The sequence below is a fragment of the Carcharhinus amblyrhynchos genome, chromosome 6 (genome assembly GCF_965287045.1).
Source record: "Carcharhinus amblyrhynchos chromosome 6, sCarAmb.v2.hapA, whole genome shotgun sequence".
Taxonomy (NCBI): Eukaryota; Metazoa; Chordata; class Chondrichthyes; order Carcharhiniformes; family Carcharhinidae; genus Carcharhinus; species Carcharhinus amblyrhynchos.
The window spans coordinates 62,462,348-62,487,597 of NC_137329.1; the positions used below are offsets into that span (position 1 = coordinate 62,462,348).

Sequence of the window (25,250 nt, forward strand, 5' to 3'; positions counted from 1 at the left end):
GTGTGCGTGTAGATGCTGTAGTTCCATTGTCTTGCCTGCTTGGCAGAGTTTCACAGCTGGTCTGTGTCCTGAGCGCGGGTGGAGAATATGGACTCTATCTTGGTTTGCGAAGCAGTTGTAGCCAGCTGATTGGATTAGAAAGGCTGGCTGTCAGAGTATGGAGTGGTGCTACGATTGGTGAAGCTGGGGACAGGTAGAGGCAAGGCAGGTTTGCTGGTCCCATATAGGTGCTGGGCAGAGTCTAAACAGGGTTGGGTGAAAACGGAGAGAGCTTAAACTTGTGTCCCCAGAGCATTGGCCAGTGAGATTACTGCCATCTTCCCCTCTGTGATGAAACTAATTGACCTTAAGTTACTGGGTTTATCCCTCCCTTTTTTTTTGAACAAGGATGTAATGTTTGCAGTTGACCAGTCCTGAATGAAAGGGAGATTGGAAAATTAATGCCAGTGCCTCTGTAATTTCCACTCTTCCTCAGTATCCTCAGATGCATTTCATCCAGCTCTCGTGACATATCAACTTTTAGTACTTACCCATTATCGAACTTTATCTCATCCATTGTCTCAGCTACCTTCTCTTTCACTCTGGCGTATTAGCATCTTGTTTGGTAAAGTCTAATGCCATGTATTCAACAGTGCTCTGTGTTTCCAGGTTTCCCTTTTCAGTCCCTATTGGCCCTACCTTGCTGACTTTTTACTATCTATGCCTGTCGAAGACTTTTGGATATTAGCTGCCAATCATCCAGGGACCTCTGGGTTTGTTTGCCTTACATTTTCACCGCATGGGAATGTACTTGACTATATGCAGGCCATGATCTTTTTTAAAAGCAGCGCATTGTTCCATTTCAGTTTCGCCTGTCAGTCTTTGTTTCGGTTTACCTGTGACAGGACCATCCTCAAGCCATTAAATTTGGCCCACCTCCAATCAAATCTTTTTACTTCTGCCCCTTATCCTTTTCCACAGCTAACCTCTACCTGGCCTCACTTTTATAACCCACCTTTGTGATCTCTTCCAACTCTCGGGAGATATCTACGCTCCCCCAACTCTTCAGACCCCTGGTTTCCTTTACTTCACTATTGGTAGCTGTGTCCTCAACAACTGACGCTCTGGTATTTCTTCCCTAAATCTCTGTTTCTACCTCTCCCTTGGGGCGCCCCTCTTTAGCCCAGCATGCCCTAATATTTCTTGGCTTGATGTCAAATTTTTGTCCAATAATAATCCTGGAAAGTGCTGAGATTAATTATGTTAAAGGTTGTTGGTAACTAATTGAAGTCCTGCTCTCTCTACAGGAAGTATATCTGGAATACCTATTTGCCCCAGGTCGATTTTCAGCTCAAGCTCTCCTGAAAGCTCTGCAGGTAATTGCAGTTTGCTGTTGGTTGCTATTTAAAGCTTTGTTGCTTTACTCTAATGTTAATCCAACTGGATTTGCAGCTTGTGGTCAGGATTTGAGGTGCCTGTGTCATGAGCAGGCCAAAGATTGGGTATAACGTGTGTAACTCATCTGGAACTACACAACATTCAAGCTTGGGCTCGTGGGTGACAAGTTACATTTGCATCCCACAATGCTAGTTAATGACAGCCTCCAACAAAAGATAATCTAAGCATTACCTCGGGACATTCGATGCATTACCATAGTATATTAAAATCCTGGGCATGACGATTGACCAGCAATTTAACTGGATCAGGCATATAAACATTGGCTACCAGAACAGGATAAAGATAGAAATCCTGACTCCCCAAAGCATGTCCCTCACCTATAAGGCACAAGTTAGCAATGTAATAATCTCCAATTGTCTGAACAGGTGCGCTCCAACAACACTCAAGAGGCTTGACACTACCCAGGACAAAGCAGTCTGTTGGTTTGGTTTATATTGCTGTTCTGTCACTGGGACAGTATCCTGTAACTCCTTCCCTGACCATAAGACATCGAAGCAGAATTCGGCCACTCGGCCCATCGAGTCTGCTCCACCATTCAATCATAGAACATAGGACAGTACAGGCCCTTCGGCCCTTGATGTTGTGCCAAGCTTTGTCTGAAACCAAGATCAAGCTATCCCACTCCCTATCATTCTGGTGTGCTCCATGTGCCTATCCAATAACCGCTTGGAAGTTCCTAAAGTGTCCGGCTCCACTATCACAGCAGGCAGTCCATTCCACACCCTAATCACTTTGAGTAAAGGGTGTACCTCGGACATCCCCCCATATCTCCCCACAGGAATCTTATAGTTATGCCTCTTAGTAACAACTACATCCACCTGAGGAAATAGTCTCTGAACGTCCACTCTATCCCCCTCATCATCTTATAAACCTCTATTAAGTCGCCTTTTATTCTCTTCTGCTCCCTCAACCTTTTCTCATGAGACCTACCCTCCAAACCAGGCAGCGTCCTGCTAAATCTCCTCTGCACTCTCTCCAATGCTTCCACATCCTTCTTATAGTGAAGTGCCCAGAACTGCACACAATATTCTAAATGTGGTCTCACCAAGGTCCTGTACAGTTGCAGCATAACCCCACGGCTCTTAAACTCAAACCCCCGTTAACAAACGCTAACACACTATAGGCCTTCCTCGCCATTCTATCCACTTGAGTGGCAACCTTCAGAGATCTGTGGATGTGAACCCCAAGATATCTCTGTTCCTCAGAACCTTGCCGTTGACCTTGTAATCCGCATTCAAATTTGTCCTACCAAAATGAATCTCCTCGCACTTATCAGGATTAAACTCCATCTGCCATTTTTCAGCCCAGCTCTGCATTCTATCAATGCCTCTTTGCAGCTTGCAAGAACCCTGCACCTCATCCTCCACTCCACTAATCTTGGCGTCCTCAGCAAATTTACTGAACCACCCTTCAGCTCCCTCCTCCAAGTCATTGATAAAAATCACAAATAGCAGAGGACCCAGCACTGATCCCTGTGGTACACTACTGGTAACTGGTCTCCAGTCTGAAAATTTTCCATCCATCATCACCTTCTGTCTTCTATGAGGTAGCCAGTTACTTATTGGCCAAATTTCCCTCTGTCCCACACCTCCTTACTTTCTTCATGAGCCTACCATGGGGAACCTTATCAGACGTCTTACTAAAATCCATGTGTACGACATCAACTACTTTACCTTCGTCTACACACTTAGTTACTTCCTCAAAGAATTCAATCAAATTTGTGAGGCAAGACTTACCCTTCACAAATCCATGCTGACTATCCTGGATTAAGCTGCATTTTTCCAAATGGTCATAAATCCTATCCCTCAGGACCTTTTTCCATTAACTTACCAACCACCGAAGTAAGACTAACGAGCGTATATTGGTTCATATTTTTCTCATCCCCATTCTTCTGCCTTCCCCCTTTACCCTTATCTCTTATTAATCAAGAACCGAGCTATGTCTGTCTTAAAGCCACTCAACGACCTGGCCTCCACAGCCTTCTGTGACAGAGTTCCACAGATTTACCACTCTTTGGCTGAAGAAATTCCTCCCTCTCTCGTTTGTTTTAAAGGATTGTCCCTTTAACCTGAGGCTGTGCCCTCTGGTTCTAGTTTTTCCTGGTACTGGCAATGCCCTCTCCACATCCATGCTATCTAGGCCTCGCAGTATCCTGTAAGTTTCAATCAGATCTCCCCGCCCCCGCCCCCTCTCCCTCCCCCTCCCCCTCCCCCTCATCCTTCTAAACTTCGAGTACAATTCCAGAGTCTGCAACCGTTTCTCATAACAAGCTCTTCATTCCAGGGATCGTTCTTGTCAACCTCCTCTGGACCCTTTCCAAGACTAGCACATCCTTCCTTGGAACCAAACTGCTCACAGTACTCCAAATGGGGCCTGACAGCCTTACACAGCCATGATGTGAAGATGCCGGCATTGGACTGGGGTAAACGCAGTAAGAAGTCTGACAACACCAGATTTAAGTCCAACCGATTTATTTGATAGTAAACTCGCAAGCTTTCGGGGTTTGCCCTTTCGTCAGGTGAATGGAGAGTTCTGGCCTCAGGCAGAGCATATAAAGCACAGACAGTTTACAGATTACTGATTAGAATGCGAATCTTTACACCTGACCTGCTGTTCAAGTCTTAAAGTGGCCAACAATGTGAGTGGAAGGAGCATTAAGCCCAGTTAAAGAGATGTGTATTGTTACAGTACAGTAAGTGAGGATTAACAAACCCAGGCAAGTCATGGGGGTTACAGACAGTGCGACATGAACCCAAGATCCCTGTTGTCCTCATGTGCGGAACTTGGCTATCAGTCTCTGCTCAGCGACTCTGCGCGGTCGTATTTCGTGTGTCACGACACACGTCCGCGCACGAGGACGGTTTCAACAGGGATCTTGGGTTCATGTTGCACTGTCTGTAGCCCCCATGACTTGCCTGGGTTTGCTAATCCTCACTTACTGTACTGTAACAATACACATCTCTTTAACCTGTGCTAAGTGCTCCTTCCACTCACGTTGTTGGCCACTTTAAGACTTGAATAGCAGGTCAGGTGTAAAGACTCACATTCTAATCAGCAATCTGTTAACTGTGTGTGCTGTTGTATGCTCTGTCTGAGGCCAGAACTCTCCATTTGCCTGACGAAGGGGCAAACCCCGAAAGCTTGCGAGTTTACTATCAAATAAATCGGTTGGACTTAAACCTGGTGTTGTCAGACTTCTTACAGCCTTATACAGCCTCAGACGTACATCCCTGTCTTGTATTCTAGCCCTCGACGTGAATGTTAACATTTCATTTGCCTTTCTGACTGCTGACTGAACCTGCACGTTAACCTTGAGAAGGGTGTACCTATACCACTGACTGCAGTGGTTCGCCACTTCAAGGCCAATAAATGCTGGTCTGGCCAGCAGTACCGAGGAGAGTTCCAGAAAACTGCACACACAACGTATCTGGAGTTGGAGAAATCTAAGGTAGCATTTTGAACCCAATGATGGCACCATGATGTGATTGCCAACCTGCTGCATTGGAGGCAGAATCCCACGACAGCAACTTCAATAATGCAATAAATTGGGTAGGGGTACTATTAGTAGCATTAACAGACCTCATCATTTGTCCACAAATCAAAAGTAATAGACTTCTTCGGACTTATCATCACTTGTACGTTGGCGCTTTAAGTGGTTTGCCACTAATCACGTGATGAGATTTCATCATGGTTGACAATCCTCTCTGTGTCTCGACAGTGGATTAATGAATTTGGCTGAGGCAGCCTCTGAAAACACCAGAATCAATTGCTGCAACCACATACTGTCATAAGTATTAATGACCAGTCATTCTCCCACTCTGCTCACCCCCTCTCTTGGTCTCCCCTCTCAGGTTAAGTTAACCAGTCTTCATCCCAAACATGACTGTCAAATAAAGCTACTGTCCAAAGCTATCAGGCACCTAAGAGTGTTGGGAATTGACTGAAATGGTTAGATTTCTGGAATCTGTATCAAGTTCAGCCTGCTATCAAATACATCAAAATCCTGAAGTTTTCTTGTCATTGTGTTTTTTCATCTTTGTTTTAGATATATTGTCGAGGGGCAGATAGAATCTTGGACCCATCTATGGATGGACTGAAGAAAGAAGTGACGTTAGCTGTGGAAAATGCGGTAATGTTGGAGATGTTAGAATTTAATGTACTTTAAATCCAGGAGACATCCCATTTCTGATCTGTCTGAAAAATCTTGTTCCAGGAATATCTGTACATATACCAGAGGCAACTTTGAAGATGTAGCACAGTGTAGTTTAATCAGTCTTCTTGCTCCTTGATTAGTGGTAAATTATGGAATTCAAATGCTGTACAGCTTCTCACTACCTTCCTGTCTCTATCACTTAAAATGCACCGTTACTTTGCTTACTTTTCTTTACAGTTTCTAGTTATTTTTCCTGTGAGTTGAGGCAATCTTGTCTGTTTGCATTCTTTCATATTCAATAATGTGTTGGGATTTTCCTGGTAAGGAAAACAAAATAATTTGAAATAGGAAGACCTTTTGGGTGGGATTTTACAACTTTGCTCAGGTGAGGCTTGTAAAGAGGCGAAAAAGAGGCCAGGCTTGTGAGATGGTAAAATTCCTGTCATTATATCGAAATGGTGTTGATTGATCTGCTCACATTGGGTTTGGTGCTGTGTATGGTCTGTTGTAATGTTTGTTATTGCTGTACTCAGATTCAGAACAGTGTGACAGAGTACGAGTTCTCACAGGAGGTGTACCGTCAGCTACAGATGGAATTTTGGTCCAAGTTCTACGCCTGCTGCCTACAATACCAGGATGCCCTGGCAAGACCTTTGGCATTACTCGTTAATGCACGCACCAACATGGTGTCCCTATTGAAAAAGGTGAGAGTTTGGTGATGGCCAGTCCCAGCATCAGCCTGAGATCCCCCTTGTAACAATGCCATTAACAAAAGCTGGACAAGGAGTTTACAACCCCTCTCACCCCAGTATCATTTAGCGCGGGAATCTGGTTTGGTTATCTATACAGACAAGGTGTATAATTTAAGCCATGTACGAATCCTTGAGGATGAATAGTGGTATCACTCTCGCCGCCAAGTTAGCACGTTTACTTTTATTCTTTCATAGAATGTGGCATCGCAAAGGCAGCATTTTGCACCCTTTATTAGCTTGCTAGGCAGAGGCCAGTTTAGAGTCAACCCCATTGCTCTGGATCAGGAATCATGCATTGAACAGACTGGGTAAGGATGGCAGATTTCCTTCTCTAAAGGCATCAGAGAGCCAGATTTTTTTTCTTTTGCAACAATAGTCGCCATTTATTGAGACTGGTTTTACATTCCAGATTTTTTTACTGATTGAATTTGGCTGCTGTGGTGGGTTTTGAGCCCACACCCCCAGATGCCTGGGCCTCTGGATTACCAGTTCAATGACTTTACCACTATGTCACCATCTCCCCACTTGTGGGTTCAGTGCAGAGTCTTGAGTGCAAGATGAAAGCTGACACTCCAGTCAGGACTGTGGGAATTGTTGGAGGTGCCATCTTTCAGATAGAGCACTAAACTGAACGGGTGCCTGCGCACTCTTTGGTTGATGCACTATCTCGAAAAAGAGCAGGGCAATTCTCCAGTGTCTTGATCAATATTTATCTCTCAACCAACACCTTAAACTGTTTAAAAACAGAAAATTCTGTTGATACACAGCAGATTTGGCAGCATCTGTGGAGAGAGAGGGAATGGGATAATGTTTTAGATTGATGACCTCTCATCAGTGCAGGGAGCACTCCCAAGATTTAGTAGCTTTTAAGGAAGGCAGGGGAGAATAGAAGAGAAGTCTGTGATTGTCTGGACAACATGAGAGTTGGTGACAAAAGGTTCAAGGCAAAAAGAGGTGGTTGTAGCAAATCGTTATCTGGTTGTAATCAACTTGTTTATGGGACCTTGCTCTGCAAATTGGTTGTTGTGTTTCTTACATGACAATAATGACTATACCTCATAAGCTGAGATTCGCAAAGGTTCGATGTAAATGAAGGTTTACAGCATGGAAACAGGCCCTTCAGCCCAACTTGTCCATGCCACCTTTTTTTAAAAAAAATCCCTAAGCTAATCCCAGTTGCCCGCATTTGGCCCATATCCCTCTATACACATCGTACCCATGTAACTATCTAAATGCTTTTTAAAATATAAAATTGTACCCGCCTCTGCTACTCCCCCTGGCAGCTTGTTCCAGACATTCACCACCCTCTGAAAAAATTGTCCCTCTGGACACTTTTGTAACTCTGTCCTCTCACCTTAAACCTATGTCCTCTAGTTCTAGACTCCCCTATCTTTGGGAAAAGATATTGACTATCTACCTGATCTGTGACCCTCATTATGTTGTAGACCTCTGAGATCACCCCTCAGCTTCCTGTGCTCCAGAGAAAAAAGTCCCAGTCTATCCAGCCTTTCCTTACAATTCAATCCATCAAGTCCCGATAGCATCCTGGTAAATCTTTTCTGCACTCTTTCTAGCTTAATAATATCCTGTCTATAATAGGGTGATCAGAATTGCACACAGTATTCCAAGTGTGACTTTACCAATGTCTTGTATAACTTCAACAAGACATTCCAACTCCTGTATTCAATGTTCTGACCAATGAAACCAAGCATGCAGAATACCTCCTTCACCACTCTGACCACCTGTGACTCCACTTTCAAGGAGCTATGAACATGTACCCCCAGATCTTTTTGTTCTGTAACTCTCCCCATGCCCTATCATTAACTGAATAAGTCCTGCCCTGGTTCAGTTTACAAAAACGCATCACCTTGCATTTGTCTAACTTGAACTTCATGTGCCATTCGTCAGCCCACTGGTCCAATTAATCGAGATCCTGTTGCCAACGGAGATAACTTTCTTCACTGTCCACTATGCCACCAATCTTATTGTCGTCTGCAAACTCACTAATCATGCCTCCTATATTCTCATCCAAATCATTAATATAAATGACAAGTAACTGTGGACCCAGCACTGATCCCTGAGGCACACCACTGGTCACAGAGACAACCACCCTCTGCAGAAGCCAATTTTGTATCCATTTAGATACCTCACCCTGGATCCCGAGAGATTTACCGTGATGCAACAACCTACCATGCAGTACCTTGTCAAAGGCCTTGCTAAAGTACATGTAGACAACATCAATTGCACTGCCCTCATCTACCTCCTTGGTTACTCCTCCAAAAAACTCAATCAAATTTGTGAGACATGATTTTCCATTCACAAAACCATGCTGACTGCCCCTAATCAGTACTTGCATCTCTAAATGCCTGTAGACACTGTCTGTCAAAATACCTTCTAACAATTTATCCACCACAGATGTGAGGTTTATTGACCTGTAGTTCCCAGGCTTTTCCCTGCAGCCCTTTTTAAACAAAGGCACAACCTTTGCCACTTTCCAATCTGCAGGCACCTCACCTGTGACTATTGATGATTCAAATATCTCGGCTAGAGGACCTGCAATTTCCTCCCTAGCCTCCCACAACGTCCTGGGATATATTTCCTCAGGTCCCGAGGATTTATCTACCTTGATGCACTTCAAGACTTCAAGCACCACCACCTCTGTAATATGTACACTCCTCAAGACATCACTATTTATTTCCCCAAGTTCCCTAACATCGCTGCTTTTCTCAACAGTAAACGCTGATGAGAAATATTCATTTAGGATCTCGTCCATCTCTTGTGGATCCGCACACATAGATGACCTTGTTGACCCTTAAGAGGCCCTACTCTCTCCCTTGTTACTCTTTTGCCCTTTATGTATTTGTAGAAGCTCTTTGGATTCTCTTTTGCCTTATCTGTCAAAACAATCTCATGTCCCTTTTTGCCCTCCTGATTTCTCTCTTAACTCTACTCTTACACCTCCTCTACTCTTTGAGGGATTCACTTGATCCCAGCTGCCTATGCATATCATGTGCCTCTTTTTCTTTTCTTCTTGACCAGGGCCTCAATATCCCGAGTCATCCAGGGTTCCCTACTTCTACCAGCCTTGCTCTTCACTCTAAGAGGAATGTATTTACCCTGAACCCTGGTTAACACACTTTTGAAAGCGTGCCACTTACCAGACATCCCTTTGCCTTCTAACAAACTCCTCCTGTTAATGCAAACCTTTAATTTACATGCAATATATAGAGTGAATGATGTACATTTTGGCAATTGGAATATGTCCTCTTCCTCTTTCGAGTTACTAAAACAGCGGTACAGCTTGGTTTCTGTCACTTTGCAGAGGAAAGCAGCAGTTTACCATTTCTTATTAGTAGCTGGTACAGACTTTAAAACATAACTAATTTCTGCCAGCTGTAGTCACAGAAAATTTGAACAGAGACTAATCTGATGTCCTCTCGTCACGAAGACATTGCCTTCTTAAGATAGTATGTCAAGGATCTGCCCGTCAGTAATCAATCAGTGAAGGCCCCAGATTGAGACATCCCCCTTCAGAATTAGGGATAGATGCTGTACACTTTGTGATTTTAATAACTGGATGTTTTCTTTCTCTACCATTAAATATCGAATATTGTTTCGATAAGTTGAACTGCTTGTCAGAAAGTATGATTATTACAGCTAACTGAGACATGTTTCCATTATTTCTATCTGAATTTTTTGAGATGGACAGTGACATTGGTGTTGAGAATAGCTGCAATCGCCTTCTCTCTCACTCTCTCCCAGCCCTGCCAAATAACATCCTAGTCCTGCAATTTTTCCCCCTCTTTTGAAAATCCTTGGTCAACAGATTGAACTCCTTGTGTGACAAACTTGAGCATTACATAAAATCATGTTCTAATTCCATGAGAAACCCAGGGGAAACTGTGGGTGTGGATGAGGATGTGGGTGTTAGTGAGGATAAGTTGAATATTTTAGGAGGTGCTGTGACAGCTTTTTTTCTCCTCCATCTTCCAGGGATTTGTGTCTTTCTTTTTTCCCTGCCTTACCATAGACCACCTCTACATGTCATCGGATGAGTGCCTGTTTCTGGAAGATGAGTGTTCCCTCACGGATGGTGAGATAAATATAGTCAAAGGGTCTAATTGTAGAATAATTGATGTAGTTGTCTGCTCACTAATTATTTCACTGTTTCCTTACCTCTTTCCTGCTACTGCAGGAATGGTTAGTTTTCAGCTGACCATCACTTTGTAATATTTGTAACATTTTGAGACTTGTCAGTTTTTGATCCAGCTATTTAAATCAGCTGCTGATTTAGATGCACACTGCTGTTCTCTCACACTAGTTGATTATCCTCCTTCTGAAGTAAAACTTTTACCTTCTTGGATTTATAACCAGAAAACTGCAAAGTCGCAGAGAGGCTATAAACTCAGCAGCAGCAGCAGCAGCATGAATCTCAATTGTTACAGTGCAGGAAGATACCATTTGGCCCATCATGCTCCAGATGAGCATTTCACCCAGTACCCTTCCCCTGTACCTCTGCACATTGTTTCCTTTCAATTAATCATCTAACTCCCTCTAGAATGCCTCAAATAAACTTGCCTCCACCAACTGGGAAGGTGATAGAGTAGTGGTATTGTCACTGGACTAGTCATGCAGGGTAATGTTCTAGGGACCTGGGTTCAAATCCCATGGCAGATGATGACCATGAAGCCAGTGTTGATGTAAAAACCCATCTGGTTCAATAATGCCTTTTATGGAAGGAAGTCTGCTGTGCTTATCTGCTGGTCCTTGTCTCCAGACTCACAGCAATGACAAATGCCCTCCAAACCAAGGAAATAGGGGTGGGCAATAAATCCTGGCTTAACTACTAGTGCCTGCATTTCATGAACAAATTTGATAGAGGTGCTCAAAATCATGCATTTGGACAGAGTGGATAAGGAGAAAATGCTCCCAGTCATGAAATAGTTGAGAATGAGAGAGCACAGATTTTAAAGAAATAAAAGTGATGTGAGAACAATTTGGCGAGTTAGGGTCTGCTCTCCCTGGAAAGTTTCTATTCGTTCACGGGACGGGTGAGAACTCTGACATGAGGCGACTAAGTTCCAAACCTTGATCAGTTCCCTACAGAAGATGGGGAAACTCCTGCAAGGAGGCATGAAGACCTCCCAGGTCAATGTACAGGAGCTGCAGGTCATAGTTCATGCCATATACCTGGCAGAAGGAATATATCAAGAGGGCATAGCATTGGGGTGGAGGCTCCGTGTAAAGATATCACTGCAGGGTCTGGAGATGGAAAGTTGGCACTTGGATGCAAAGGCACATCAATGACGGGCCATCCTTCCTGGTAGAATCTTGGTAGTGACCCAATGCATCCTTTTATCCCAGAAGAAATTGTGTTTCTTTATTAGCCACGAGTAAGGCTTACATTAACACTGCAATGAAGTTACTGTGAAATTCCCCTTGTCACCACAGCCTGGCACCTGTTTGGGTCAATGCATCTAACCAGCACGTCTTTCAGAATGCGGGAGGAAACCGGAGCATCTGGGGAAACCCATGCAGACACGGGGAGAACGTGCAAACTCCACATAGACCGTGACCCAAGCTGGAAGTCGAATCCGAGTCCCTGGCACTGTGAAGTAGCAGTGGTAGGAAGGACTATTACTTACGTGGCGAAAAACTGCAGCAGGCGACGGTGCAGAGGGACCTCGGGGTCCTTGTGCATGAGTCGCAAAAACCCAGCCTGCAGGTGCAGCAGGTGGTCAGGAAGGCGAATGGGATGCTGGCCTTCATAGCGAGGGGGATTGAATATAAAAGTAGGGAGGTCTTGCTGCAGCTGTATAGGGCATTGGTGAGGCCGCAGCTGGAGTACTGTGTGCAGTTTTGGGCGCCGCACCTGCGCAAGGATATTTTGGCCTTGGAGGGAGTGCAGAGGAGGTTTACTAGGCTGATACCGGAGTTGAGGGGGTTGAGCTATGAGGAGAGGCTGAATAAACTAGGCTTGTACTCGTTAGAGTTTAGAAGAATGAGGGGAGATCTCATTGAGACGTATAAGATGATGAATGGGATGGATAGGATAGAGGTGGAAAGACTCTTCCCGCTCAAAAAAGACAGTAGGACTAGGGGGCACAGCCTCAAGATAAAGGGGGGGCAGTTCAGAACGGAGTTGAGGAGGAACTTCTTCACTCAAAGGGTGGTGAATCTCTGGAATTCTCTGCCCGTTGAAGTGGTGGAGGCTGCCTCGCTAAATATTTTTAAGAAGCGGGTTGATGGGTTTTTGATAAGAGAGGGGATTAAGGGTTATGGGGAGAGGGCGGGAAAGTGGAACTGAGCCACGACAGATCAGCCATGATCTTATTGAATGGCGGGGCAGGCTCGAAGGGCCAGATGGCCTACTCCTGCTCCTATTTCTTATGTTCTTATGTTCTAACCGCTGTACCACCATGCCACCCCAACACCTGACTCCTGTAGGACAGCACTCTGGCACTCTGAGCATCCTAACCAGTGTCCTAGCCAAGTGGTGACTTTGGCTTCCAGCTCCTGCCAGTTTGCTGGTCAGGATTCCTCAGCAGAGCTAAGATGGACTTCTAGATAGAGGAGATTGATGGTTCTCCAGGCTAAGGTCCTGAGTCTATATGTGCATAAGACGATAAAGTTACCAGAACAGGTGGAGAGAGCAGTTAACAAAACTATGTGTTGGGCTTTATTATTAGGAGCATAAGGTACAAGAGCAAGTAGGTTATGTTGAAATTTGTAAGCCACCAATCAGACCTCAGCTGGAATATTATGTTTCTGGATGTCACACTAAGAAGGAAGTGAACTCATTGGCGAGAGTGCAGAGGGGTTTACAGTGGATGAGAAGCAAGATTGGAGAGTTTGAAACTCTCTTCCTTGGGAGAGGGTGAAGAGGGAGAACAGCCTGTTCCTAGACCTGGCCAAGTTGGCCATTAATCGATCCAGACAGCAGGTGGTTGAGGACATTGTCAACTCTACTGTCTGTCCCACTACTGCGACTACATTCACAGTCAGGTGGCTGTGGAGAGGGAAGACATGGTGTCCACCAGCATGCTTTGGGCCTTCAGCGCCTTATAGGCTCCATGGGGGCTGGGGTGCCATATCACCCCCAGGAATAATACTTCAGTTAAATTTGTAAGTTTTTTTGGTTTTAGTTACAGTGCTGCACCAGGGGCTATCATTCCTGTCATTTGTGTTTAATTAATTTATCATTTGTTTAATTAAAAAAGTATACAGTCAGCTGTCTGCTCCTGCAACCCATTTAGAGTAGTGCCCTTTATATTGTCTCTCCGTATTCTTCCTCCCAAAATACATTACATTTACTTCATCTGTCCTTTTGGAGTTCTACACTGTTCACAGTTTACAATGCTTCCAAGTTTTGTATCATCTGCAAATTTTGAAATTGACTCCTGCGTATCAAGATCATATATCAGGCTAAGCAAGATTCCAATACCGACCGTGGGGAACATCACTACAACCCTTTCTCCAAAAATATCCACAATCTGGTTCCGGTTTCTCAGTCAATTTTGTTTCCACATTGCTACCGTCCTTTTTATTCCATGAGCTTTAACTATTCTCACAAGTTGGTTGTGTGGCACTATATCAAATGCCTACTGAGAGTCCATGTACACCACATCAACTGCATTACCCTCATTTATCCGTTCTGTTGCCTTCTCAAAAACTGCAGCAGGTTAGTTAAACACGATTTCCCTTAAGAAATCCATGCTGGCTGTTCCTTAATTAACTCACGTTTGTCCATGGAACTATTTAATTTATCCTGAAATATAATCTCCAAAAGTTTCCCCACCAATGAAGTTATTACTGCCAGGTTTGTAATCGCTGGGCTTATTCTTGCATCCTTTTTTTTGAACAACAGTGCAATGTTTGCAATTCTCCAATCCTCTCACCTCCCTGAGTCTAAGGAAAAATTTCCACTCTGTAACCTTGGATGCCACTCTTCCAGTCCCAGTGCCTTGTCCATTTTAAGTAGAGGTAGCTTTTCTAATATCTCCTTATCAATTTTATATCCTTCTAGGGGTTGAACTACCTTCTCTTTCACCCTAGCCTGGGTAGCATTTTCTTCCTTGGTAAAGACTGATGTAAAGTATTCATTTAATACTCAGCTATTTCCCCTGTCTCTGAAAAGTTCACCTTTTTAAACTTTTGTTCAAAAAGGATGCAAGGATAAGCCCAGTGAAGAGAACAGCGTAGAACTCCAAAAGGACCAAAAGAGATCCTTTTACTATCTCTTTATATGCCTATAGAAGACTTTAGGATCCATTTTTGTTGTCTGCCAGTGTCTTTTTTTCATTCTCTTTGCTTTTCTGATTTGCTTTTCCACTTCCTTTCTGAACCTCCTGTATTCATACTGGCTCTAAATTATATTTTGTGCCTTACACATGTTAATAAGGCAAAGATGAAAAAATGTGCTTAATTTCTAACTCCTTTTTCATTCAGGGAGCCCTGCCTTTCCCTTTTGAAGAAATATACATTGACTGTGCCCAAACTGCCTCCTCTTTGAAGGTAGTCCATTGTTCAGCCACCCTTTTATTCCTGTCAACCTTTGGCTCCAGCCTGTCCAGCCCTACTCCTTCCTTAACTCATTGAAGTACCTTCCCCCAGTTAATTATTCTAACTCTGGATTGTTCTTTGTTATTTTTCAGAGTTGGCTAAACCTTATGATACAATAATCACTGTTTCCTAAATGTTCTTCTACTGACATATGACCTACTTAGACCATCTCACTTCCAAGAACCAAGCCTAGTATTGTCTTGTTTGACTAGATACATACTGTTGTAGAAAACTTTCTTGAATACTCCTGGAGTCCTTATCTCTGTCTTTTACAGTACCACATTCACTGTCTATATTCAGATAATTCAAGTCATTTGTTAGAACTACTCTATAATTTTTGCATCACTCATTCCCTTGCAGGTTTATTCTTCTGCATCATTCCCACTAGTTGGGACTGCACTAAGCTACAAAAATATATCTTTTTCTTTTCTTTAGCTCTGGTCAAATTGATTCTGTGCTTGAACCCTCTGGGACATCCTGTTTCTCCAGCTCCTTAACTGCCACCCTGTCCCCTTTTCCTTTCCAATCTTTTCTAAACACCTTATATCCAGGAATATTTAACATCCCATTCCTGCCCTTCCATAAGCCAGATCTCTGTTTTAGTCGTGTCATTGTAATTCCACATGGCAATCTGCATCTGTTTTTGTCACCTGATGTTTCAATCCTCCACAGTATTACTGGCTCTCAGTGGAAGTGTGGGATGTACGTGTTCTCTTGTTATCACTTTGGAAAGTAAACACTTTGGCAACTTCTCACAAAAGCTGATCCTGAGCTGTGACTCATGTGACGAGCTGATTCAAAACCTATTGAGGAAAATCTGATTGAAGAGAGAAACCTTCAGCATGTGAAGGATCACAACCCCTTGATCAGAGGCAACTGACATTCACTCTGCAATCATCTTCAGTATTGCATAGTGGGAGAAGGAAAAGCTTCTGTGAAGAATTTTTCAGTGTTATCAATTACCACTTTTGTGATGAAGAAGTTCTATACCTAAGACATGAATGAATCTGGTAGATGTAAACAAGAATGAAGAACATCCAGAAGACACTATAGGATACAAAGAAAGGAAAACTTCCTTAGTATTTCTGGGGTAGGATTTTCACTTTATGTGGGTAACGATATCATTTCTATTCTTGCTTTGGTGAAGTTGCTCTGCTGTAGGCTATGGCGTTGTGGTGTCAGCAAATGAAAGTAGAATACTCTTCAGATGTACCGGATTTGCAATTTGGGTGTCTGCTCTTTTGTTACTGAAAGAAGATTTGTGTGTCTCCATGAATATTGCTGGTGAGGCTCGGTGCAAACTGTTGCTAACAGTTTTAGAAATTAGTACACTCTGGGCTCCGTCCATTGGTTGAGAGTTAACGCCCAACTGAGTTAAGCATCTCATTCTCCTTGGATATCTCATTGCTGTCAGTAGCAATTGTTGAAGCCTAACTTGGTGGAAGAAGTAGACCTAATTTTCCTCCCCATTACCTTCAATGAAAAGCTGATTCTCTTCCAAAGACAACAAAGACTTCACAAGCATTGACAGTGCTGTCAGAGTGTAGTGAACTCTAGAGCCTTTTCAGATACCATCTAATTCTGCAGTGGCTTCATTCTTCTGGAGTCTGTCCAGAATATCAATACCTCCACCTCTTTTTGCCTGTCTGCAAAGCAGTGAGAGATCTGCAATCTCCTCCTGTGATCCAGTGCAGGGTATTTCTGAAATGAAGTGAAACAAACTGCTGTTTTCAATACTGCAGTTTGAGATTTCCCAGTCCTCAAAACAACTGTGTAAGGAGCTGAATGTCCAGGGGTATCAAGTGTTTAGGAAGGATAGGCGGGAGGAAAAAGAGGGGGGGGGGGCGTAGCTCTGCTGATTAAGGATAGCATCAGGGTGTTAGCAAGGGATGATATAGGAACCAAAGAGCAGAAAGTGGAATTGTTGTGGGTGGAGATTAGGAACAGCAAAGGGAGGAAGACGCTGGTGGGTGTCGTCTATAGGCCCCCGAATAATGAACTGGAGGTGGGGCGGGCTGGTAACGCACAAATAAATGCGGCGTGCAGGAAAGGAACGGCGATAATTATGGGGGATTTCAATCTACATATTGATTGGTCGACCCATGTTGGACGCAGTGGGCTCGAGGAGGAGTTCTTGGAATGCTGCCGGGATAGTTTCCTTGATCAGTGTGTGTTGGAGCTGACGAGGGAGCGAGCTATCTTGAATCTGGTGTTATGTAATAAGGCGGGTAGAATTAGGGACCTTGTGGTGAAGGATCCTCTTGGGGAGAGTGATCATTGTATGGTGGAGTTTCTGGTGCAGATGGAGGAGGAGAAAGTGGGTTCCCGGACACGCGTCCTTTGTTTGAACAGAGGGGAGTACGGTAGGATGAGAGAAGAATTGGCGAATGTTGACTGGGGGAGTCCGTTGGAAGGTAGGTCTGCTGAGGAGCAGTGGAGGATCTTTAAGGAGATCTTTCTTGGTGCTCAGCAGAAATTTATTCCGATGGTTAAAAAGGACCGTAGGAGGAGAGATAATCAGCCGTGGATAACGAAGGAGGTAAAGGAAAGTGTTAAATTAAAAGCGGAGGCGTTTAGAGTAGCTAAGAGTAGTGGGCGAGAAGAGGATTGGGAGAGGTTTAAATGTCAACAAAGATTGACAAAGAAGTTGATAAAGAAGGGTAGGAGAAACTATGAAGCTGGGCTAGCGCTTAATATGAAAAAGGATAGCAAGAGTTTTTATAAATATATAAAAAGGAAGAGGCTGGCTAGGGTGAACATTGGACCCTTAGAGGATGAGAGAGGGGACTTAGTGGTAGGGGATGGGGAAATGGCTGAGGTCTTGAATAACTTTTTTGTTTCAGGCTTCACTGAGGAGGACGTGAATAATTTGCCGGGTGTTAGCGATGGAAAGGTGGTAGGACTGGAGGGTCTCAATGACATTATTGTTACTAGAGAGGCGGTGCTCGACAGACTGGAGGGACTGATTGTGGACAAGTCCCCAGGACGAAACGGCGGAGGTGATAGTGGATGCCTTGGTGGTTATTTTCCAAACGTCGCTGGATTTCGGGGAAGTGCCGGGAGATTGGAAAACGGCTAATGTTACGCCGTTGTTTAAGAAGGGTGGCAGGCAAAAGGCAGGGAATTATAGGCCGGTTAGTTTAACGTCTGTTGTAGGTAAAATGTTAGAATCCGTCATCAAGGAGGAAATAGCGAGGCATCTTGAGGGGAATTGCTTGATAGAGCAGACGCAGCACGGTTTCGTTAAGGGGAAGTCGTGTCTGACAAATTTATTGGAGTTCTATGAGGATGTGTCTAGGGCGGTGGATAGAGGAGAGCCGGTGGATGTGGTCTTTCTTGATTTTCAGAAGGCATTTGACAAGGTACCTCACAAGAGGTTATTGCAGAAGGTAAGGGGGCATGGAGTTGGGGGTAGGGTGTTAGCGTGGATAGAGAATTGGTTGTCAAATAGGAGGCAGAGAGTGGGGGTTAATGGGTGCTATTCGGATTGGCGGTTGGTGACTAGTGGAGTGCCCCAGGGGTCGGTGCTGGGGCCTCAGCTATTTACCATTTACATAGATGATCTGGAGGAGGGAACCGAGTGTATGGTGTCGAAATTTGCGATGACACCAAGATTGGTGGAACGGCAAATTGCGTGGAGGGTGTGGAGAGTCTGCAGAAGGATCTAGATAGGCTGGGCGAATGGGCCAGGAACTGGCAAATGGAATTTAATGTTGGCAAGTGCGAGGTGGTCCACTTCGGTAGGAATAATGGTAGGAAGGACTGTTACTTACGTGGCGAAAAACTGCAGCAGGCGACGGTGTAGAGAGACGTCGGGGTCCTTGTGCATGAGTCGCAAAAACCCAGCCTGTGTATTTCCCTTGAAATGGACTTTAAATTATTGAAAGTTGTTGCCAATTTTCTTCCTGTAGTCTGAATTTTAGTTTTCAGAATTGTTTAAAACGTTTGGTCTTGTTGCAGAGAGAGGATTTGACTCCCTCTGTTGGGCAATCTTGAAAATGATTCTGCTTTTTAGTGGTACATCTAGAACATGGAAGGAAGTGTTGCCTGCTGCACAGTCTGTTTTAACCCTTATAAAGGTGGACAAGTAACTATGAGTAGACATCTTGTTAGTACAATATTTATTTAAACCCACACAATCAATAATCACCCACCTGACCAACAATAAGTTATCTTACAGAAAATACTGGAATTCAATTCCAATACAAGACCTTAACTTTGTGTGACTGGCAAGAACCCAAGCAGATATTGGCCTTTATCTGTGCATTGGTCTTGGTGGTCATCTGCGTGGTCTGGTCCTTTGGTCTGGCATTCTGGCTCTGGTCTTTCCTCTTTCCTTCTTGGGTGTGATGGCTCTCCTGTTGCTGGCGATGTTCACCATTGTTGTAGCTCGTTTGTGGGGTCAGAGAGAGATTCCTGGTTGTGCAGCACCATTTATACCACATTTGGTTTCATGCCCCTTTTTGGCCATTGCCAGTCAATTGATCAGGACTTAATCACCCTGATCAAGTCCAATCAGGTGCTACCACCCCGATCTCTGGGTGTGTCCCCAGCAGCTATGTCTGTAGGTGTTGAGGCACATAGGTCACGTACCTTCCTCCTAAATAAGGGTTCACAGTGCCCCTATGTCTGGTACATAACCCAGTGTGACTGTAAAGTCCCTTTCATCCTGGAGATGACCCATATCCTGTTTATTCACTCGTCAGGGTTGCAGCCTGTTTGTCTCTGTCTTTAAATATGCAGCTTGTCGGTTTAGTTTCTTGCTCAACTGTCCCAGAGTGCTTTACAAAATGCCATTTTAGATGGCCCGTTTGTCTACAGTCTCCCCCTTTGATCTGGAACGTGAAGCACGATGGATCACAAACTCAGGACCAGTATCTGTCAGGAATTCCTCAGTCACTCAGTCAAGCAAAGCCCAGGTATTGACATGCATAGTATAATACATTCCTACAAAATATTCCAGAAACTACAGACAACCACATATTCTAAGTCCCATTATTACAGTAAGCTAGTTACCCACAAATACAAAGAATCACGTATCCTAACCATCATTTTTGGTTCAGAGTAATGCAGAGGACAATAATAAATCATTGATAGAGGTGCAAAAGGGAAATAACATTTAAATTTGGAATTTGGAGGGTCATGCACTCAAAAGTGCTTGAAGAGGTAGGTTTAACTCTCCAATGTATTTGTTATTTAAAAATGATCCAAATTTGCATAATAAACACATTGTCACAGTTACCATTTTATATTAAACTTCCACAGTCACAGCTCAAAACCTATCTCCTTCCAGCATACACATTATGTTCTTTTATGACTCAATTAACACAATGTAACCGATGTACAAGTTGGAAGTAATGCAAATGATTTTCTACCAGTTTAACAAATCATAGAGGAAACTCCATCATTCTGTCTACTTTACCAATTTTATTTATGAATAACATAACTTGCACAAATGGTTTATTTGTTCCCCTTTAAGCACTTTAACTCCTGTAACCTAAATAACTAAGTACTAGGAAAAATCCTGCCATCTGTTGTAAACTCATTGACACGCTCCAGAACCCTTAACTTTTCAGAAAAATTAACTCCCAACATATTGGCATTTACATACATTAAATCGAACAAACTTTACGTGAACATGAGGATTACCACAGATAACGTTTACTCTGTGGAAAAGTCACAAAACAAACATATTACTTTGTAAAATTATCTTGCATTCAAACGGTTACATCATAAACTGAGAATATGTTTCAATGTATCCCTGTGAAACACAAAACCCATACAGGCTTTCTTTCCATTGCCCTTTGTCAAATTAAATTTATTTACCTCTTTAGAATTTAAGCAACTTCCCATTTACAAGTTATTTTGTGCACTGAATTTATTCCATCAGTTAAGTGTCACAAACTGTAATACTTAAGCATAACCAATCACTTTAATTTGAAACAGTGAGAAAATCTGAATGATCCAAACTCTTCAAGTCTCAGTTATCGCTAGGTTGTGATAAACAATCTTGCTTGTTGTTCATGAACCATCTACTTAAAACAAAACACAAAAGATACATTTGGCTAGGAACCAAATGGAATTAATTTGGTCTCAAAAACTCTCAAATTAAAAAAAAAATAAAATTTACAACCTCCAATGTATATAATTTTTTAATTGTCAAATTAGGAACAGAAGATGGTGAAATCACTGCGGTTGTGATGATGTCACAATTTCTTCAAGACAAAGGAAAGAGCGCATGGTTTCCTCTGAGGTTTAAATCCTTAACAAAATTTGAATTTAGGATTATTCAAAATTCAAATTGGTTATTTCAATCTTCAATTTATGTACTTTGATTTTGAAATTTCAATTTACTTTCCAAAAATTGTGTTCAAAGTAACGTCCCACATATATATAGGTATTATTTATGTTCTATACCTTTTAAGCACAATCATGGCCATTGATTATACGCAAAAGGCTAAGAAAATTCCAAAAATTTATTTGAATTTAATCCAATCCAATTTTATTTAAACTGTGTATCAAACGCACTGTTGTAAAATCACAAATAGGGGAAGAACATTAAAACATTAAACAAACAACAAAACAAACGTTGAAACAACCACTTTACCAAACACACACAGACACACGTGGAAGCTTCCAACATGCATTCCACATTACCTTTCATTCAAATCCAACATTTTAAACTGGGATGAAAATATAACATTGAAAGAAATAAAGAAAATAGATTAAGACAGTCATCTTCATTCTTTCTTCCAAACTCTAATTAAACTCAAACAGAAGTAAATTCAAGAAATATACTTAAATTTTGACAGTTGTAACACTTATTCAATCTCTTTGAAGGTAAACCAAAGTGTAAAGCATTGCATTTATTGCCTGCAATAAATACTCAACAAAACAAACAGACTTTTAACAGCTCCTGGTCTCAATCTAATGCAACAACAATCACCTGCATTTGACAAGACCACACAAACACAGAAATATAAAACTATTCAAATTATTAGCTCAACCTTAGTTCCCTCTAATCAATTTTCCATCTTGCCAATTAATTTAAAATATTTCTCTAGTAGTTGAGAGAACATAGTTCTTTCTCTCAAAATTCTGTAACACACTGCAAATGCCCTCCTTCTTAAAAAAAACAAAGGACCACTTGGGGTTCTTTGTGATGTTAGTAAGGGTATAAGCTCCTTACCCCACATGGTCTGTTTTAATGGGGTTCATGGGCATAACATTTTCTAATAATGCAAGACTATCCATAGATGGGGATGGTTGAGTCTGCATTCAAAACTATATACAGGGCTGAGATTTTTAAAACATTCATTCCTCCCAATCAACAACATTTCCTGGTAATTCCATGCCTTCCTTGCAACTAACAGTCACAGAATTCATCAGACTAGGGGCAAATTCTAAACTTATTGTGGGATCAGGTGCCTCCAGAAAGAGAAGTGGGGGGTCCCCAGTCAATGCCACATCCCAATTCATAAACACCATCTCCCTCAGACTCAACTGTCTCAAACACAAACAACATCCTTATCTGCATCGACAACTGATATTTTAATTGATTAATCTCCTGTTGGAACTTGGAGTAATCAGAACTTGGATTCTTTTCACAACTTGATATACTTTAAACTGATTCCTAGACAATATACTTACCTCATTGTTTTGTTCCTGCTTATCTACTTTTCCACAAAATTACTTTCTTCTCTTAACTTCTCAACTAACTCAATTTCTAACTCCTCTTAACTTCATTTTCTCTGACTTCTCACTCTAACTCTTAAACTAATAATTACAATAACTTTACTCAGTTTCAACAAACATTTTCCTTTATCTCTGTTTCTCATTAAAACATCTGACTCATGGATCCCACATCCAAAAACTCACTGTAGTATTCTACCCATTTCTCCAGGCATAGTCCCAGGAGAACAAGTAGTGAATGAAAGGGTACAGTGCCTACTAATTTACCAATCAGTCCCTCTAAGTCAATTGGTATCAAAGGTATGATAAACACCCCTCTCTACTCCAGAGTTAGGTTTGAGCCTTGCCTCCTGGTTGACAATAGAGTTCACTCTTGCCCTTGACCAGCCTTACTTCAAAATCTGCCCTTGGGATCCCAGTCCCATCTCAGTATTGGCACAAGATTCTGCCCATAGGGGCCACTTAATAAATTCCCTGATTCTTTTTTTCCCATATGGGACACTTCTCTGTCTCTATACTGTTTCCTGCCATTCTATATTTAACGACAAGGGGTAGGGAGATCAGACTGCGAGTACGGCTTTATGCTATGCTCCGGTCCTAATCCCTCTGGGTTCTAATACAAACCTAGAGTTTACCCTATCCTCCTTGTTAGTAACAATACATGCACAATAAACAAGTTCCCGAAAGCAAGTTATTTGTCCAATAAGGAGTTCACACCTGTCAGCTCTGAGTTTTAAATAACCATTCAATATAAAGTCTGCGGGGTTTGAGATCGGAACAACAAAGTTACTTCTTATCGATGTCCTGGCGGAGTCGCCACTGTTGCCTGCCGCACAGTCTGTTTTAACCCTTATACGGTGGACAAATAACTACGAGGTAGACATTTTGTTAGTACAAACAATATTTATTTAAACCCACACAATCAAAAATCACCCACCCAACCAATAATAAATTATCTTACAGAAAATACTAGAATTCAAGTCCAAGACCTTGACTTGACTTTGCGTGACTGGCAAGTACCCAAGCAGATAGAACATAGAACATAGAACACTACAGCACAAACAGGCCCTTCGGCCCACAAGTTGCGCCGATCACATCACCTACCTACCTACAGACCTATCTATAACCCTCAATCTCATTAAACCCCATATACTCATCCAGAAGTCTTTTAAAAGACCCCAGCGAGTTCGCCTCCACCACCACTGACGGCAGCCGATTCCATTCACTCACCACCCTCTGAGTGAAAAACTTACCCCTAACATCACTAACATCACTTCTGAACCTCCCTCCCCGCACCTTAAATCTGTGTCCTCTCGTAGCGACCATTTCAAACCGGGGAAATAGCCTCTGAGAGTCCACCCTATCTATTCCTCTCAACATTTTGTAAACTTCTATCAGGTCGCCTCTCAACCTTCGTCTCTCCAGGGAAAAGAGTCCCAGCTCCCTCAACCTAACTTCATAAGGCATGCCTCCCAGTCCAGGCAACATCCTTGTAAATCTCCTCTGCACCCTCTCAATAGCTTCTACATCTTTCCTATAGTGAGGCGACCAGAACTGCGCACAATACTCCAAATGAGGCCTGACAAGGGTCTTATAAAGTTCCAGCATTACCTCCCGACTCCTAAACTCAATCCCTCGATGAATGAAGGCCAGTACACCATACGCCTTCTTGACCACCTCCTCCACCTGCGAGGCCGATTTAAGAGTCCTGTGGACCCGGACCCCAAGATCCCTCTGCTCCTCAACACTACTCAGACTTCTGCCCTTGATAGTGTACTCGTTCATCCCGTTGGTTCTGCCAAAATGGACGACTACACATTTATCCGCGTTGAAGTCCATGTGCCACTTCTCCGCCCAGTCCTGCATCCTATCTATGTCCTGCTGCAACTTTTGCCATCCTTCCAGATCATCCACAACACCACCGACCTTCGTGTCATCAGCGAACTTACTTACCCATCCCTCCACTTCCTCATCCAGGTCATTTATGAAAATGACAAACAACAAGGGTCCCAGAACAGATCCTTGAGGCACTCCGCTGGTGACTGACCTCCATTCAGAAAAAGCCCCATCCACAACCACTCTCTGCCTTCTGCAGGCAAGCCAGTTCTGGATCCACAAGGCCAAAGGCCCTTGGATCCCATGCCCTCTCACCTTCTCAAGAAGTCTTGCATGGGGGACCTTATCAAACGCCTTGCTGAAGTCCATGTACACTACGTCCACGGCACTTGCTTCGTCAATGTGTTCAGTCACATTATCGAAGAACTCAACTAGGCTCGTAAGGCACGACCTGCCCTTGACAAATCCATGCTGACTATTCCTGATCATGTCAAACCTCTCCAAATGTTCGTAAATCTTGTCCCTCAGAAGCCTCTCCATCAGCTTACCAACCACTGAGGTCAGACTCACCGGTCGGTAATTTCCCGGGCTATCTCTGTTCCCTTTCTTAAAAATAGGAACTACATCCGCAATCCTCCAATCCTCTGGAACCTCTCCCGTCTCCATTGACGACGCAAAGATCATCGCCAGGGGCTCTGCAATCTCTTCCCTCGCCTCCCACAGTATCTTGGGGTACATCCCATCTGGTCCCGGCGACTTATCTACCTTGATAGAATTCAAAAGTTCCAACACATCCTCCTCCTTAATATTCACGATAT

The 25,250-nt window shown here is 43.1% G+C and overlaps 1 protein-coding gene across 1 annotated transcript in view; it reads left to right on the forward strand.

The window, feature by feature from the left end:
- nup160 (nucleoporin 160) overlaps positions 1–25,250 on the forward strand; it is an 86,520-nt gene that overhangs the window by 18,557 nt on the left and 42,713 nt on the right. The window contains exons 11-14 of the mRNA XM_080190540.1: positions 1,287–1,355; positions 5,483–5,566; positions 6,124–6,294; positions 10,336–10,435. Of these exons, the coding sequence (XP_080046666.1) occupies positions 1,287–1,355; positions 5,483–5,566; positions 6,124–6,294; positions 10,336–10,435 (424 nt within the window). The remainder of the gene's footprint in view (positions 1–1,286; positions 1,356–5,482; positions 5,567–6,123; positions 6,295–10,335; positions 10,436–25,250) is intronic.